Here is a 17,610-nt window from a genome sequence, read left to right as displayed (position 1 = left end):
AAGAAGTTTCATAGTATTCCTCCCAGGCTCCATGTGGGACTATCATCAAAAAGGTCTGGGAATGTACTTGCAGATGGCACCACTACCATCTTGGTATGGCCACCCATGGGCATTCCTGCCAGGCCCTATGCCATCAGAGTGACCATACTGGGACCCTTGGGCAGCACGCTGACAGCCTGCCTCACAAGCCTCAAGCATCATCTGACAGCCCCCCAGGCATGCTCCTTTGACCATAGCATTGATGGCTTCAGAGCCTCAAGAAATGGAGGAGCAAGAGAAGGACTCAGAGGAGGAGGTAACACCAAGAGCCGTATCCTCCTCTTCCCCAGACAAAGCGATCATGCTTTCATCACCATCCATGGCAGACGATTTCCATCTGCTTCAGGAGTTAGCAAAAAGAGTTGCGGATACCCTCCACATACCACTGGAGGAGGTCAAACACACAACACCAACTCATCGATATACTCCACTCTTCGTCCTCTTTGAAGATCGCCCTCTCTATCAATGAAACTATCTTAGACACCACTAAAGTGGTGTGGCAAACCCCAGCATCAGTAGTCCTGATGTGCAAGCTATGGACAAAAAATATTTCATCCCTGCAAAGGAATCTGAGTTTCTTTTCTTCCGCCCACCTATCGTATTTCCATACAACCGGTTCACAGATGATTTATCAGATTTACTCTGGACATGACCATTACTAACATAGGTCTCCCATTCGGACTCTCATCGACTCCGAGAGTATTCTCCAAAGTTCTCTGTGGTAGCCACCTGTCTACGCTCTCAAAGGATAATGATCTACTCTTACCTGGATGATTGTGTTCTAAGAACCTGATCGCTTCAGGAGGCTCGTTGAGCCACCAACACTATGATACACTTGTTTCTGGAACTGGGCTTTCAGATCAACACCCAGAAATTGACCCTCATGCCAGTACAGTGCCTGGAATTCATAGGGGTCAACCTGGATGCTCTACAAGCCAAAGCCTTCCTACCTCAACGCAGGTCATACTCATAGGCATGGCTCAGTGCAGTCCTAAATACGCGCCAGACTATGCCTTCAGTTGTTGGGGCATATGACGGCGGGCACAGCTGTGATACTGCATGCCAGACTTCACATGCAATGCCTTCAACTATGGTTCAGTTTGATTTACAGACTGAACAGAGACAATCTGGACAAGCCGTGGTCACTCTCTTCCATGATCAAAAACTCCTTGGACTGGTGGAAGAACCCAGCCAATGTATGCAAAGGGATCCCCTTCACACAGACATCACCGTTGTCGCTCCTCGCAACTAATGCATCACTCATAGGATGCGGCGCCAATTTAAATGGTCTGACTACGTAAGGCAAATAGTCACCTGCAGAGATATCTCTGCATATCAATCTTCTTGAACTGAGAGCAGTCAGGAATGCCTATGCCCACTTCTTCTCCCTAATAGCGGGATCACACATGAAGATCCTAACAGACAATGTAGTCTGCATGTATTACATCAACGATCGGGATGGGCCAGGTTGCCCTCCGTATGCACAGAAACAATGAGAGCAGTGGTGCATCTCTCACAATGTCACTTTGTCTGCAGCTTACCTCCTGAGCATGCAGAACTCAATAGCGGACAACCTCAGTTACAAATTCCCACACAATAACGAGTGGGAAATGCACCTGTCAGTATTCCAGAATTTGTTCACACTATCAGGAACACCATCCACAGACCTGTTTGCCACTTACCAGAAGTAGGAAGTATCCATGCTACTGTTCCACTGTGGAGACAGGACAGCACTCTCTGGGTGATGCTCTTCTCCCCTGGGACGAGGACCTTTTGTACACTTTCGCTCCCATTTCCTCTACTGCTGAACTTCCTACTAAACATAAAAATGGATGGAGCTCATGTCATCCTGATTGCTTCTACTTTGCAAGACAAACCTGATACTCTTACCTGATGTGGCTCATGACATGCCTGCTGATCTCCTTTCCAGCCATTCTGCACCTTCTCTCACAGGACAGGGGACGTATCCTACATCCCGACTTGGGGATTTTCTGCCTCAAAGCCATGACGTAGTTACCTGCAGAAGTGGTCCAGATTTCAGATTTGGTGCACGTCCCAACAAATCTCTCCAACGTCAGCAACCCTTCCACATATTTGGGAGTTTGATTTGACCCTTAAAAACTCCAGGTTATCCCTAAGCTGTCTCAGGGTGTATCTAGTAGTTATCACAGCCTTTCACCAACACCCAATCACTAAAAGGTTCCTTAAGGGTATAATGAATCTCTTAAGTCAACCTCAACTCCTTACTCCCTTGTGGGATTTAAACCTGATTCTGAAAGGACTGACTAGCCCCCCTTCAAACCCATGGCCACTTGTTGACTAACTGACCTATAAATGAAAACTGCCTTTTTGGTGGCAATCACCTTGGCTAGAAGAATAGGGGAGATAGCAACTTTGATGGCACTCTGGCCGCATCCAAAATTCCTCCCTAATGTAACCTCCCCCTTTCACATGAATCAGTCAATCCACCTTCCAATCTTTTACATTAAACCTCATCAAGACAATAGGGGACTATACTACATACCTTAGATATTAGAAGAGTCCAGGCATTCTACTTCAATAGGACAAAGGACTTCAGAAAGTCCCCTAGACTTTTTCTGTCTGTGGAGGAAAGATCCAAGGGCTCAGCAATTTCAGCCCAAAGACTCTGTAAGTAGGTTTCGAATTGCATTAGATAGTGCTACCAAATTCACATTGGGACCCCTCCAGACTCGATCTGTACACATTCCACAAGATCGATTTCCAAATCTGTTGCCTTCTTCAAAGATGTCCCTATCTGAGAGATATGCAGAGTGGCAACATGGGCAGAGCACTTCTGCAGAGCACTATGTGATCACTGGGGACTTTGCTTCTGATGCCATCTGCAGCTCCATATTACTGTCATTTGTGACTGACCTGACTCCGAAGTCCCATCCCATCAACAGGGATACTGCTCAGGAGTCACCTACAGTGGAGCATCCATAGGGACACTACTTAAAGAAGAAGAAGAAGTTACTCACCTTGTGCAGTAACGATGGTTCTTTGAGATCTTTGTCCCCATGGGTGCTCCACAACCCACCCTCCTCCCCTCTACTTCAGAGTTCTTGTTTATGACTCTAGTAGAGAAGGAACTGAGGACAGTTAGACCACATGGGCTGGCTAGCCTCGTGGCACAGCATGAGGAGAGACAGCACATGTGTGGGCCCAATGGACACTGCTACCGAAATTCTCCGATCAGCAGCACAGGGACGCAGACATGCCTGCAGTAGAGTACCCCTAGGGGGACACATCTCGAAGAAACATTATTACTGCACAAGGTGAGTAACTTCTGTTTTTTCTTCGAGTAGTGTCCCTATGAGTGCTCCCCTGTAGGTGTATCTGCGCCCCTGCACCTTTAATTGGAGATTTTTGGTAGCAGTGTCTGTTCAGCCCGCACATGCATGCTTCCTCCCTTGTGGTCTGCCTTGAGGCTATCTAGCACTGCCTGGGTGAACCCCCTCAGTTCCTTCTCAACCTCCTTTGGCCTCCCAATGGAGAGAGCTCTTGTCCCTTATCTGTGTCATTAGCATAAGTAGTAGTTGTTTTTGTTTCTTTTGTTCTCCTTAATAATTAGTGTTTCCTTTTTATTAGGTTGGGATAAAAAAAAAAAGAACTTCAGTTTGTTTCCTGCTCTGTCTGAGGGGATTCCCCTCCAGTGGCATTTAGAAGACTCTCTAAGTTCTTTCAGTTAAAAATTTTTAAAAAAAAGAAGAAGAATAGGAAAGAAGAACTTTCTTCTGCATTCCTCACTGCTAGAGGGTGATAGCCACACCCCCTCTTCAGGGGGCATGCCTGCTCCTCCTGTTTCAAGAGGTGCCTCTCCTGCAAGGAGTTGATTCCTGTAACGGACAGACACTCTCACTATGTCTGGTGCCTGGGAGAGTCCCATATCCCTCAGAAGTGCTCCCTCTGCCAGCAGCAAAAGCTGCGTTCTTGCAGGAACTGGGAGCTGAAGTTAAAATGCCTCCTTATAGAAAAGGCACTTCTGCCTCCAGGGGACATCGGTGCCGACCCTGGATCATCCCCGGAGCCTTTAACTTCAAAGGGGGTAGATTGCAGAAAAAAACCAGCAGACTCCCCCTGTAAAGACTCAGGGGGTGGGGAGGAAGGGCTCCAAGCCCCCAAACTGAGTAATTGGGCAGCCAGAAGGATTCCTCAGTGCGGCCACCTCGATATCAGCAACACTGACGGCTCTGAAGTGTAGAACTTAGAAGGGGGCATCTGCTATGAGCTCTGTGGTGCACTGCTTAGAGAAGCCAGGGGCTCAGGCTGTGAGTCAGTGGTACCGCCTCCTGAGGAGAAAGACAATTACCATGCCATCTATGTAAGAGCAGCTGTCAGTAATGGGTGCAACAAAGCTCCCACCCAAGGAGTGCTCTGCACCTTTTCAACCATCGGTACTGATGGCATACCACAGGCACTCCTTTGCAGTACTGAGTGAGCCCACGATACTGCATGAGTTCTGGTACCCTGGAGATTTGACAATAGAGGAAAAACTGCAATCTCCATTACTCAGTATCAGGGCCCCAATACTGAGCACATCCCGGCACCCAGAATCACTCTCGACCCTGGTCCATGTACCACCAAGACCCGGGTTAATGGCACTCTGACTAAGTGACGACTTTGACAGTGACCAAGATTTTGTCATTTCCCTGGCCTCTCTTTCTGGCCCGCTGTCACAACACAAGGAACCTCCTCAATTCCATCAAGCCAACCCACAACCATAGCATGGGCCCCTGTGGGCATCCTCACCACTCATACCTTTTTCCCCCTCCAATGGCTGTATTGGGATCCTTGGGCAACGTACACATATCACAGGTTGCGACCATCCAGTGTCTCTCAGAGAGTCCACAAGACGGTCTTCTACAGCCTGGCTGTCCAGAGCCACTGAGAAGAAAGCTTTTGCAGAACAGGAAGAAGGGCTCGAAAAGGCAGCTACCCCTCCAGCAAACTTCTCCTCATCTCCACCTGAGGAGCTGTAATGCTCCCCACCCCCATCACTAGGTGATGATTTTAAGAACTTTCAGGATCTTACCAAGAGTGGCAGATTAGTTGCAATTTCCCCTACAGGAGATGGCAGATACACATCACAAGCTGCTGGATATTCTGCACATTTCCTCATCTAGAATTGCCCTCCCAATTAATGAGGTAATTTTAGATCCTGCCAAAGTCATATGGAAGACACCAGCCTCCATCACACCAACCTTCAAGAGAGCCGACAAAAAGTACTACATTCCTCCCAAAGAAATAGATTTCCTGTCTCAACATCCATAATCCAACTCCATCGGAGTAGATGTGGTTAATGCATGAGGCAAGCAACATCACGCCAAGTAGACCCCATATGATGGGAATTGGAAAAGGCTAGAACTCTTTGGGAGGAAGGTGTATTTGTCGGTAACATTGCAGTTTAGAGTCACAAACTACCAAGCTGTCATAGCCAAATATGATTTTATTAATTATGGAAAACTCAATACATTTCTGAAACATTTACTGGAGCAGTTTCAGGTAATTTTCAGAGGGTCAGTTAATAGCCAGAACAGCGCTACAGATGGCACTGGACGCAGCTGAAACACTGGCCTGCTCGGTCTCCACGGCAGTGGTAATGAGGTAGGCTTCTTGGCTACTCCTTTTTGGGTTGCCCAAAGAACTACAAAAGATCTCCCATTTGAAGGGCCAAACCCTTCGCAGAAGAGACAGACTCTTCTCTTACACTCCCTGGGAATCTACACTGCCAGATAGAAGAGAAGATATAGCTCTCAGCTACAGCACAGGTCACCTGACTCCAGGCTTGGCTCCTTGGTTCCAAGGTTTAGAAGTAGAATGCTCTGATGAGGTGAAAGATGTGTTGCTACACAGCCAAAAGTCAACCACTCAACATACTTACCTTCAAAAATGAAAACAATTCCAAGTTTGTTGTCATTCTAAGCACATACACTCAATCTCGTCTTCCCTCCCTCTGATTTTACACTACATTTTAGACCTCAAGAGGTCAAAACTCTCACTCAGCTTCCTTAAGGTGCATCTCACAGCAATAACGGCTTTCCACCGTCAGGTAGACAGATACTCAATGTTCACTTACCTGCTGACCTGTAGATTCCTTAAGGGCATTGACAATCTCTTTCTGCATGTGAGATCACCTGCTGCACCCTGGGATCTTAACCTAGTTTTCAGGGCTTTGACTAGATTTCCCTTTGAGCCCATGACAACTTGCTCTCTCTTACACCTGTCCATGAGAACAGCATTTCTAATTGCCATCACCTCAGCTAGGCGCATAGAAGAAATAGCAGCAATGATGGCCCACCCACCATACATGGTCTTTTTTAAAGACAAAGTAACTCTGAGGCTGCATCCTAAGTTTCTCCCTAAAGTTGTCTCCGCTTTCCATATGAATCAACAGATCCATCTTCCTGGGTTTTTTTTCACAAAACCACATAGTGACAAAAGGGAAGCGATTCTGCATATGCTAGATGTTAGAAGAGCACTAGTATTCTACTTGGACAGGACTAAGGACTTCAAGAAGTCCCCTAAACTCTTCCTTTTGCCTGTGGAAAAATCCAAAGGCTCCATGATATCAGCTCAAAGACTATCCAAATAGGTCTGTGGTTGCATTAATCACTGTTATTAGGGGCGCAATCTGTTGTCTCTGTCCATATGCACTCCACGAGGTGAATTTCTGCTTCGATTGCATTCCCTAAAGGTGTCCTCTCTCAGAAATCTGCAGAGCAGCAACTTGGGCTTCTGCCCGTACTTTCGCAGAACATTATGTGATCACTGGAGATTTGGCCTCCGATGCCATCTTCAGCTCCACAGTACTCTGTAGTAACATACTCTACTATGAAGCCCCAGACCTCCATGGGGGATACTGCTGTGAAGGCACCTACAGTGGAGCACCCATAGGGACACTACTCAAAGAAGAGGAAGTTACTCACCTTGTGCAGTAAAAATGGTTCTTCAAGATGTGTCTCCCTATAGATGCTCCACTGTAGGTGCCTCCACAACCTTCTTCCCTTTACTTCAGAGTTTTCCCTAAAGGGCTCTGGGGTAGAGAAAAAATTGAGGGGGGTTCACCCGCGCAGCGCTAGATAGCCTTGGGGCAAACCATGAGAGGGAGGGAAAGCGCATGTGCATGCTGAACAGATACTGCTGCCAAAAATCTCCAATTAGAGGCGCAGATACACCTATAGTGTGCACCCATAGAGACACACATCTTAAAAAACCATAGTACTGCACAAGGTGAGTAACTTCCTCTTCTCTTGTATTGGGTGGGAGCACAAGGACATTAACTATGCAGATGTTCTTGCGCCTCCTGTTTGTGGCATTTCTACAGTGTGCAGCATTCATTATCAAATCTGTTGTAAGTGTCTAAATCACAAGCAACTTTCTGCATGCCAATGTGTTCTTCTATAAAATCCTGGTTTCCCACTAACAAATCTGTTTCAATTCTAAACATGCATTCTATTTCTGTTTTTCTTTCCCTTGTATCTTATTGTTCCTGTCGCGCCTTTACTAAAGTAAAAACAATGAGAGTCCTGTAGCACTTTAAAGACTAACACATTTAATTTCTGCAGGCATAAGCTTTCGTGGGCTGTAAGCCACTTCGTCAGATATAAGGAACAGAAATCAGAGAGAAGGTATATATATACATCTAAGGGTAAGGAACAACAATGGGGAAGTTAGGTATGAGCAAAGTCCATTCAGTTAGAGTAGTTGAGGCCTGTTCACAACCGTTGAATGACTTTGCTCATATCTAACTTCCCCATTGTTGTTTCTTACCCATAGATGTATATATATACCTCCTCTCTGATTTCTATTCCTTACATCTGACGAAGTGGCTTACAGCCCACGAAAGCTTATGCCTGCAGAAATTAAATTTGTTAGTCTTTAAAGTGCTACAGGACTCTCACTGTTTTTGCTGTATACAGACTAACACAGCTACCCCTCTGGAACTTTTTACTAAAGTGTCCTCTTGGACTACCTGGAAATCCCTTCACTTTCTGATCTGTAAGAAACAACACTTTGTTGACAATGGGCATGCTCAGCCTGTGAAATAGTGCATGATTTTGCCTCAGATCATTCTGTGATCAGAATGTAAAGGTACAATGTCATCTGCTAAAATTTTGTTTATCATGCTGTCTCCTGATTTTTCATTTAGCTTCCAGACCAGCCAGCCTTGATAGTGGCAGAACATCCACTAGCAATAGCAATAATAACGCTTCACTTCATGAAGTCAAAGGTATGGTGTAGGTGAATTGTCTGTGCTTCAGTTCCATGATTTTGATTGTAACATGGTCTCGCTGGTTAAAAAAAAAAAAATTCATGGCATGTTTTTCTTTTAACACTTTATGTCCTTAATTTTCCAAATTAAGGAAGAATATAAATAAAATAAACTTTCAAAAGCAGTTAGTAAATATTAAAATAGGGGCAATTACAATATATGAAATTGAAACTATTTTAAAATAAATCTAAGTAAGATAGAAAAAAATATTCTCTAAAAAAAATTTAGCCACAAAATTATTTTCAATTCATTTAGATTTTTAAACAGAGAAATAATACTCCTTAATTTTTTGTATCGTATATGTGTGTTTCTGGCATCTTATTTCTGCAATAAAATTTGTAAAAATGTACTTCACAAACTAACCAAAATAACTTATATAATAAAATGCTGTCACCTTTACAAACTTTTAAATTTTGCCTTTGAATACCAGATAATGTAACCACAGTATTAGCAGTATTGACTATATTTCAAACGTATTAATATAGATTATTTTTAAAACTTTTAATTCTGTTTGTGATGGGCATTCCATAAGATTTTATATTTGCTGCTGGCTGAAGAATGCTGAACATGTTAGAGTAACATCCATTCATAAGACTTCATATAATATATTTGACTAATATTTTCTTGATTAGTATCTGATTATTGAGAATTTTAGAAGTGAATACTAGAGCAGGGTTTTTTGCCTTGTTCATTTTGTTACTCTCTACTGTGAAAGATTCCTTGAGGTAGTTTGTGCCCCAGGTTGTATATGTTGCATCAACAGTTTCTACTTTAGACAATTTTCCTTTCTTCAAATACAATTACAATTACTCAGAAATTTTAAAAAAGGATAGAGAGCTGTTTATTATTCACCAGTATCTTTGACTCTGGTCCCTTAAGAAAGATTGAATATCAAAGAGAATTGATATTGCAGCAGATTTTTTTGCACTTAATGCCATGTTCTTTCTTCAGGCACAATTGTAATAAACTAAAATTGACAATATAAGGAAACCTTTTCTAGAGGACCCTTTCTAGAGAATTTTGTTGAAGAATTGGCAGTCATTTTCTTCATGGTCCACCTCTTATGTCTCATTTATATAAGCTGTCACATGAATAGCAGATGACAATATACACTTTACAGAGTTGTGGAACATGAACTGAATCATAAAGTCTTCTGTATATATTTAACCTCTTAGAATCTAGTACTTTGGAGATAAATTTACAAATTTCAAGTAAAGGATATTTTTTTCATTGAAAAGCTGAAACATCAGGTTGAAAAGTTATAACAGGTAAGACAAGGGAATGAAATTGCATTTTATAACATGATTTCACAATAGGATATTTGATCTGACTAACATAGGGCAATTAGATTCTTCAACATTTTTTTAAAGTATATAACAGGCATTATTAAATAACATCTAATAATCCTCCAGATATTGTTCAGAATGTACTGTTCAATAACTTTTGTGTAATTTTTGTTATAGAACATTTAATACTGTTTACCCCACAAGCAGGTGGCGTTAACAACCAAAGCAGACCACAAAGTCACAGCAGTGGAGAATTTAGTCTGCTTCATGAACATGAGGCTTGGTCTAGCAGCAGCAGCAGTCCCATCCAGTATTTGAAAAGTCACACCAAGTTGAGTCCTGTGCTTCAGCAAAAAATGCCTGAAACACTGGATAAAGGAGGAAAGCAGAAGATCAAAACTGGTTCTCCTGGAAGTGAAGTTGTTACTCTGCAGCAGTTTTTAAAAGAAAGCAACAAGATTACCTCAACAGAGGTTAGTTTAAAAAATTATTTTAACTTTAGGGCTGTACAATACCCTATATTTATGCATAGATTTAATATGGCGCTTACAGTGTATGTTATTGCAGAACCCCCTTAAAATCCTTTTAAAGAGATATTGTCAACTAATGGTTTGTCTACATAAACAATTAGTTTGTGGCAAGCTGGTGGTGTGATTCTATTCCTCACTAGCCTGCCACAGATGACTGTCCATGTAGATCCTGTATTAATAGTTTGTTAAGACACTTTGATATAGTCTTCTTTGAAACAGGGCTATATCAAAGTGCATTAACGTACTTATCATGAGCGTCAGCAGTGTTGACACAGACATTTAGTCTGCAGCAGACTAGTGTGGGGTAGATTCACACTCCAGCTTGCTGCAAACTAAATGTTCCTATAAAAAAGCCCTTAGTTTTTAGGTTCAAAGTTTAGTTTTTGTTAAGGAAAATAGAAAAAGGAGGGTGAAGGCTACAGAACATAATGTGAGATAAAATGCTAAGAAGGAGCTAAGTGGCATTCTGGTTCCCTGTGCAGTGAGGAAAAATAGCTGCTGCACACCTGGAATTAGCAGAGCTGCTCAGATGGAAGGGAGTGTATTTAACCCTGGCTGTGCATCCCCAGTAAAAGGAGACAGATCCACTGCCTGGTATAATTTTAAAATAAATAAATACAAAGCATGATAATTTCTAAGTGGTTGGTGCTTCCCTGATGACCACATTAGGAAGGAAAAGTTGATGGCTCCTGTCCTAAGTGCTGTAGCTGACCATACTCATCAGTAGTGGCTGTGTGTGCCGTCATATACATCAAAGTGGTTTCCTTTCCTCTCACTCAGTTACAATTCTTGCCTGATAATTGTTGTCAGTGAGAACTGCTGTCAGAGCCCTCTTCGTGAAGGAGGATGAAGTGGTGGGATTGTCTTCAGAGATTTTCCCCCTCTAACTCATTGCCCAAGGAGGCTGTCTTGCCTGCTTCAGCTTCTCCAATTGATGCTAGGATCTTTCTAGTTTTGGTGGGATGTCTGTGACTATTGATATCCCCTTACCATCTTTGTCCAGGAAGCAACAACTTAAGCTTTTGGACTTCTTGGAAGTCCAACAGAAAGGAAGAATAGCCCTCCCAATCAATGAAGGTTTGTTGAAGCTAGCTAAAGAGATCTGGAACCACTCCTGCCTCTGCAATTTCTGCGTCAGGGAAACCTGATTCCTTCATACCAAATTCGCAAGGAGGGATTTGATTTATTTTACCAGCATTCTATAATATACTAATTTGTGATTTCTATTGCAAGTGAGAAAACTAGAAATGGGAAGATCATATTGAGTCAACATAATTGGTCATGTTTTGAATAAAGATTTATTCTTCAGCTTCCCTGACATTATAAATGGTGGCAGTTATGGCCAGATATAATTTCTTTTTTTGGTCCAGAACTACCTTTTGAGATTAGTACATTCCTGAGTTAAGAAACAGGAATTTCTGGAGCTATTTTAAAAAGGCCAGACTGTTTCAAAACATTCCCTTGGAGGGTTTCTGTGATATCTCAGACATAGCTGTTGGAACTTTGTTTAGGGCTTTCTTCCTTAGGAAACCCTATTGGTTCAGGAATTCTGGTCTCTCACTTGAGGCCCAGGCAAAAGTTGTGGACTTCACGTTAGAAGACGCACATGATTTCAGCTCCAAGACAGGTATGGTCTTGAGCTTTGATTCAACAGGCACATAAGCACATGCTTAGGTGCATCTCTATTCACCATGATTGTCTCATTTCACATGCTTAATATTAAACCTTTAAGTGCTTTGCTGAATATGGATGGATTTATGTGTGTTTAAATCCTTTGCTGAATTGGAATTTTGGAAAAAAAAGAAAAGCACAAAGTCTATGGCTAGGACTCTAGGCTTGAGTTAGCCTGTTTTCCAGAGGAAATCTTCAGTTAAATTACATAACAGACACTCCCAGAAGTCCTCTTCAAGAGCTGGCCACCAGCAAATACCCACACAAACAGAGAAGTCGTTCTGTCCCTGCCAGAGGAGACAACGCTCTTCCTTCTAGACCTTGGTAGACTGACCTGCTGATGGGGGCCATATTTAGGCAGTGAATTTGAGGATGTTCCAGAGAACACTGAACTAGTCGTGGAGTACTCAAATCTTTCTTTCTTCCCCTTTTACTCCATCCTTTGACGACCTTTGTCCTTTTTTAGTTCAAGAATGGCAAGCCATTGCTTCAGACTACTAGGTCCTAGAAGTCACTGAACTGAGGAATTCCCTGATGCTTAAAAGCTATTGCCAAACCACCTTTTTACATTCTCATGAGAAAATTAGGTCATGACTTCTTTGAAAATTCCTCCTGGTCTAGATTTTGAGTACTACTAGACAGAACACCTGAATTCCAGGGGATGAAGCTGCTTGAACAGAAAAGGAAACTTTGTTCCGAATTCGCATATTGGATTTCTTCCAGAGTTTCCAACTTGGTTTGAAATCCAGAACTCCACGCAATAGTCTTAGGCTCAAAACTACTGGTACATATTGTTCAAATTGTTAAGGAAATGATTGATTAGTCTGTGAAGAGGAGGGCAGTTGGGAGAGAAAATGTGAGTGTCAAGTTCTGATCCGTTGATTGGTTGAGCTACTTGATGTCAGAGGAGAAGTAATATCTCATGAACTCCAGATAGTTTCAGCCTTTCACAGAAGTCTAGTTTCCAAGGTAGGAACGTTTCCTTATAGCCAATCTGTATGATAGCTCAAAGTTATATACTGTTTCAGTTTAAGAGGTAAAATATCACTTTCAGGTTTGCCACTAATGAGTAGTCCTAAGCAATTCAAATACATATGGTATTTAAATACAACTCATAATCTGATTGTTTTTCACTTTCATGCAACAAAGATGACTAAAATATCTCTCTTGTAAATTTAGAAATTAAATCAGAACTATGCAATAAGCTGTTTGGGTATGTTTTGACAGATAAAGTGTGCAAGCCAAGAGAATCTTTTAGATGAAGTAATGAAAAGTTTGTCTGAGTCTGCTGAGATGGCAGGAAAAGAAACGCTAAGGAAACAATCATCTGTCAGCAGTGGTATCGTCAGGTCATTAAGTATGAAAAACCCAGCTGACTTCTCCGATGGAAGGTCAGGTAAACCTGAACAGCTTGTAAGGCCCAGCCCTCGTAAAACTGAAGAAAGCTACTTTTCCAGCTCTCCAATAAAATTGACGTCAGGAACTCAAGGAAAGGTCAAGTCAATTAAAGAAAAAGAACAAACAAATCTATCACAACGACAATCAAAAGATTGCAGCCCTTATGCTACCTTACCTCGTGCAAGCAATGTAATTTCTACAGCAGAAGGAACTACTCGAAGGACAAGCATTCATGATTTTTTATCTAAGGACAGTAGGCAGCCTGTATCAATTGATCCAGCACCATCTACAGCTGATAGAAGTGTTCCATCAGCATCTAGTGAGTACTGTGCACATCAGCAGTCCTCTGATTTTTTTCATTATATATCTTATAATGTAGATTCTGTTCCACAAAATGATTTAGGTAATACAATTCAACCAGATCATTCTGGATATAAATCTGAGAAGCCTAGGAATTCAAAGACAGGAAAGTCAAATTTTGTTGACAAAACTTCTTCAAGCACTGATGTGTTCAGTGATAAAGTTGGTATATCAACTAATGATAGCACAGGGTCATTTACTGTGACCCATGTGTCACAGCCATTTTTATCTCTTAACACTGAATTAGTTAGTAATATAAGTGGATTACCTCAAAGGTCTACATCAAAAGTAACTGATCAGACATTTGTTTCATCAGTTAAATCTTTACAGAAAGATCACGGACAATCTTCTGATGACCATAAGTCTGATAACAGTAACCTACAATCAGTTCTAAATAGTGAATTTACTATTACTTCTGCATGTGTAAATACTAGCAAGACTGAATCCCCTTTACTGGTTTCTGAAGATAACCAAACTGTTTGGTATGAGTATGGTTGTGTATGATAAGAGGTGTCATATTAAATACATATGACACAGATGTTCTTGTCAATGTCCACTTGTTTAGGGAATGTTTCACTAAAAATAAAAAATAGTTTCTTAGTAGATTTATGGGGGTTCTTTCCCTCTGAATGGTGATATCAAACTCAGCTGTGTATTACAGCATGCATATGAATGTAAAATTGTAATCACACCAAAGCTTGCATGAAACATTAATTGCACTGTATATTTTCTGCATGCCTTTAAAGCCTTAATAATACAAACTAATGTTCTGTATTTTTATTTGTCACCTGTTAGAAATATTTTGTTTTTCTGTACATTATTGAATGCATGTTAAAACAGTTGCATGCTGCATTGCCAAAAATGGCACAAAGAACCAGATAATTTTTACCAACAGAAGTTACTTTTCTCTGTTGTACTTTTGTTTTCAGATGCATCACTCACACACAAATGCCTATTTTCCTCTTGCACATATACAATACTAGCAAAAAGAACAATTAGAGAGACTTCAGTATCTTTTGCTTTTTAATTATGCTATGTTTTGTGTGTCATTCTGCTCAAGGAATAAGTTGTAGCCCACATAATTCAGTGCCTGTAGTTTGCACAATAAATATGAATTACAGTTCATATTTATTAAAATATTTGAACTTTAATAAATAAAACACATTGTTAATACTCATAAATGGTAATTTTTTTGTTTAAAGATAACATCAAACTAAGTGTAGCAGTTGCACTGAAAAAGTGATCCTCCTCTACCTCTTTTTCCCTTTCCTGTGGTTTGTCTTCCCATGTCTGACATACAGAAGCGGTCAAATGTGCTGTTTTATTTGGAGTCAAGTAACACTATAGTTTTATGAGAATCTTTACAATGTATAATAATAATAATAAAAACCTTTACTAATTATGATGGAGATTCTTTTTTTTTCCTATTCAGATATAAACACCACTTAGTTAGAAAATGAGGCATATAAGATTTAACAATAAGACTATATTAAATATGAATGCAACTGAAATAAAATAATTTAAATATTTGATTGTAAATTGTTAATTTAGGAATGCTTTATGGAATAATTTATTAAGTTTCAGATGTCCAGCTAAACAGAAAATGTTGAAAAAGGTCTATTTAAAATGCCAGCATCTCTGCAACTTCTTGAAATCTCACTTTAAGTGTGGTAACAATTTAAACTGTTTTAAAATTATACCATGCTTCAGCTATAAATTGCATGTGCTTTTAGAGTTAGACCCTTAAGAAGACATCAGCACTTTTTCTAAACAAATGGAAACACAATTAGATGTTTAGGGTTGAGGATTCAAAAGTAGCTATGCTATATAAAAATGCATGAAAGAGGAAAATATATCTTGTTGAAAATATGAATTTCATATTCTAATTTTTACAATTGTGCTTCTTTGGCTAGCAATCTTGTGGCAGTGCACAGTGCTGCCGCATGGGGACCCCAGTTTGATTCCTTTGGTCTCAGGCCTGCAAGGACTAGAAGTGCTGCAAGAACAGTTCACTTAGCTCTTCATGAGAGAAGCAGTAATTCCTTTGTGTCACTCTCTAGAAATGTCTTCAGCTGATACAGGAGCATCATTGATGAACTTTGGAGGAATCCATTGCCAGGTTTCCTCTGCATGATAAACTACCTTTAAAGGTGGGAGGAGGAAGTAAGTGGAGAAAGTTAAGTGTCTTAGAAAGACTCCGTGAAGGAACAAATTATGCTTCTTCCAAAACGTAAAACAGCCTTCTTTTACCATGTGTGCACACCTACACAGTTTTATGGGCTGATATGTCTCTCACTTATCCTTTGGTTATGTGACAAGCACAGCCTTGTGCTTCCTAATTATGTCATTGCTGTATCTCCTCTAAAAATAGCTTCTGACCTAAACACAATAAGAGAAATACTGTCAACGTAATTCTTCTTATTCTCACACACACAGAGTACAATCAGTCTTGGGTTACTTCATTTTGTTTCGCTTCTTGTTCCATATGTGTTTAACTCATTTTTTAACATACATAGTGCTGTCAACTAAACAGAAATATGCACAATACACTTTACAAGTTATCTATGGAATTATATAGGAAATCTATAAAACTTTGAATTATCATACAAGAACTCAGAAAGCACACTACAAGCATCACAGTACTTTTTGTTGGGTTTTTTTATTTTGTTTTTTGGTAACTGACAGTAAACCTATTTCTTGGAAAAACTGATAGCTTATAATGAGGTACATTGAGTTTATTAAGAATAAATCTACAGCATCATTGTGACCTATGTTGGGACTCAGTAGTGAGGCCAAGGACTAAAGGGAAATAGAATTTGAACCTTCCCTCTCAACCATAGATATGTTCCTTATCAAGTGATACTGAGGTAGCAAAGGAAACTTTGCCAGCCAATGTGTACTTCAGTCTCTGCATCACTATAGTTCCTTTCACATATGCTAAATTCTCACACACAAATTAAATTTGATCAGTGTTGATCAGATCTCATCAGTGTTGCTCCTAAATCAATCAGAGGGCTTCCTACAAAGCAATCCAATGCACCGATTTCTTGATCCATGCCTCTGCAGCTCCTGGTCCCTGCTGGCCTTAGAAATGAAAAACCAGGCCTAAAAAATCAAATTTGGATTTTGCATGGTAATTCAGAGTATTAAAAACAGGTCACCAGCCAAAAATGGACTTTAGGCATTTAATTAATTGTTCTGCCATAAACAGAAATAATTTTTGCTTGCAACAAAAGATTTGCTTGAAGCTTTGCTTTCCTAAGTGAACAATTAATTAAGATACTGCATTATGCATGTTACATCCATTGCATGCAAAGGTTATTTTCTACTTTACAGACTTGAATTTAGCCATTTCAATAAATAGTTTTATATATTGTTACAGGCAGTGAGGTTTAACCAAAAAAAAAAAAAAAAGTTGAGCCAAATTTTCTGCTGGTGTATGTGGGCACAGTTCCAGTGATTTCAGTGGCATTTTGCCCTTTAACACTGGAATAGATTTAGGCCCATTATATTTAAATGTTGACTTTATCCTCTTGTGGATTTGAAAAGTAATATTTTATTATTGTATGATTATTTTTAAACTATAAATAAGAACTTTCACAACAGATTGACCTTTAAGATATGTCTATAGATTATTGTAGTGAGTTCCTTCCTTCCCTCTCCCTCACCAATCCTCTCCCTCAAAAAATCTTTTTATACCTTTGAGCAGATATATCCTACTAGTCAGTAGCAGTGTATTGTAATGTGAGGGCTTTTTTTCGTCCTGCTAAACAAATTGAATAACATGAAATGCTTTTCTCCTGCAGATGTGGAAGCTATACCAGAAAGCAGAAATTCAAAAAGCAGGTCTAGGGAGCAACAAAGCTCCTAATGCTTTTACCCACTACATGAGATGTGGGCCAAGTGGTGAGTTTCCTGCCCAAAATGTAAATGAGATTAATTTCATTTACAACAAACTAACAGCATTACATATAAGAATAAGTGCACATTGCATTAACAGATGTAAATATTGCTTGCTTAACTGGCTTTCTGT

General features: G+C 40.4%; 1 protein-coding gene across 2 annotated transcripts in view; it reads left to right on the top strand.

The window, feature by feature from the left end:
• The window catches only part of CCDC88A (coiled-coil domain containing 88A), a 251,526-nt gene that overhangs the window by 232,411 nt on the left and 1,505 nt on the right, over window positions 1-17,610 (top strand). The window contains exons 29-32 of one of the 2 annotated variants that reach the window (XM_067565171.1): window positions 8,210-8,290; window positions 9,823-10,091; window positions 13,047-13,536; window positions 17,384-17,483. In XM_067565171.1, the coding sequence (XP_067421272.1) occupies window positions 8,210-8,290; window positions 9,823-10,091; window positions 13,047-13,536; window positions 17,384-17,448 (905 nt within the window). In that variant the 3' untranslated portion in view covers window positions 17,449-17,483. Of the gene's footprint in view, window positions 1-8,209; window positions 8,291-9,822; window positions 10,092-13,046; window positions 14,973-17,383; window positions 17,484-17,610 lie in introns of those variants that run through there. The other variant, XM_067565170.1, reaches the window with a different exon arrangement.

This window comes from Emydura macquarii, unplaced genomic scaffold (genome assembly GCF_026122565.2).
Source record: "Emydura macquarii macquarii isolate MOO-44397 ecotype Brisbane River unplaced genomic scaffold, CSIRO-AGI_Emac_v2 contig_2676, whole genome shotgun sequence".
Lineage (NCBI taxonomy): Eukaryota > Metazoa > Chordata > Testudines > Chelidae > Emydura > Emydura macquarii.
This window is presented reverse-complemented; position numbering and strand designations above follow the sequence as displayed.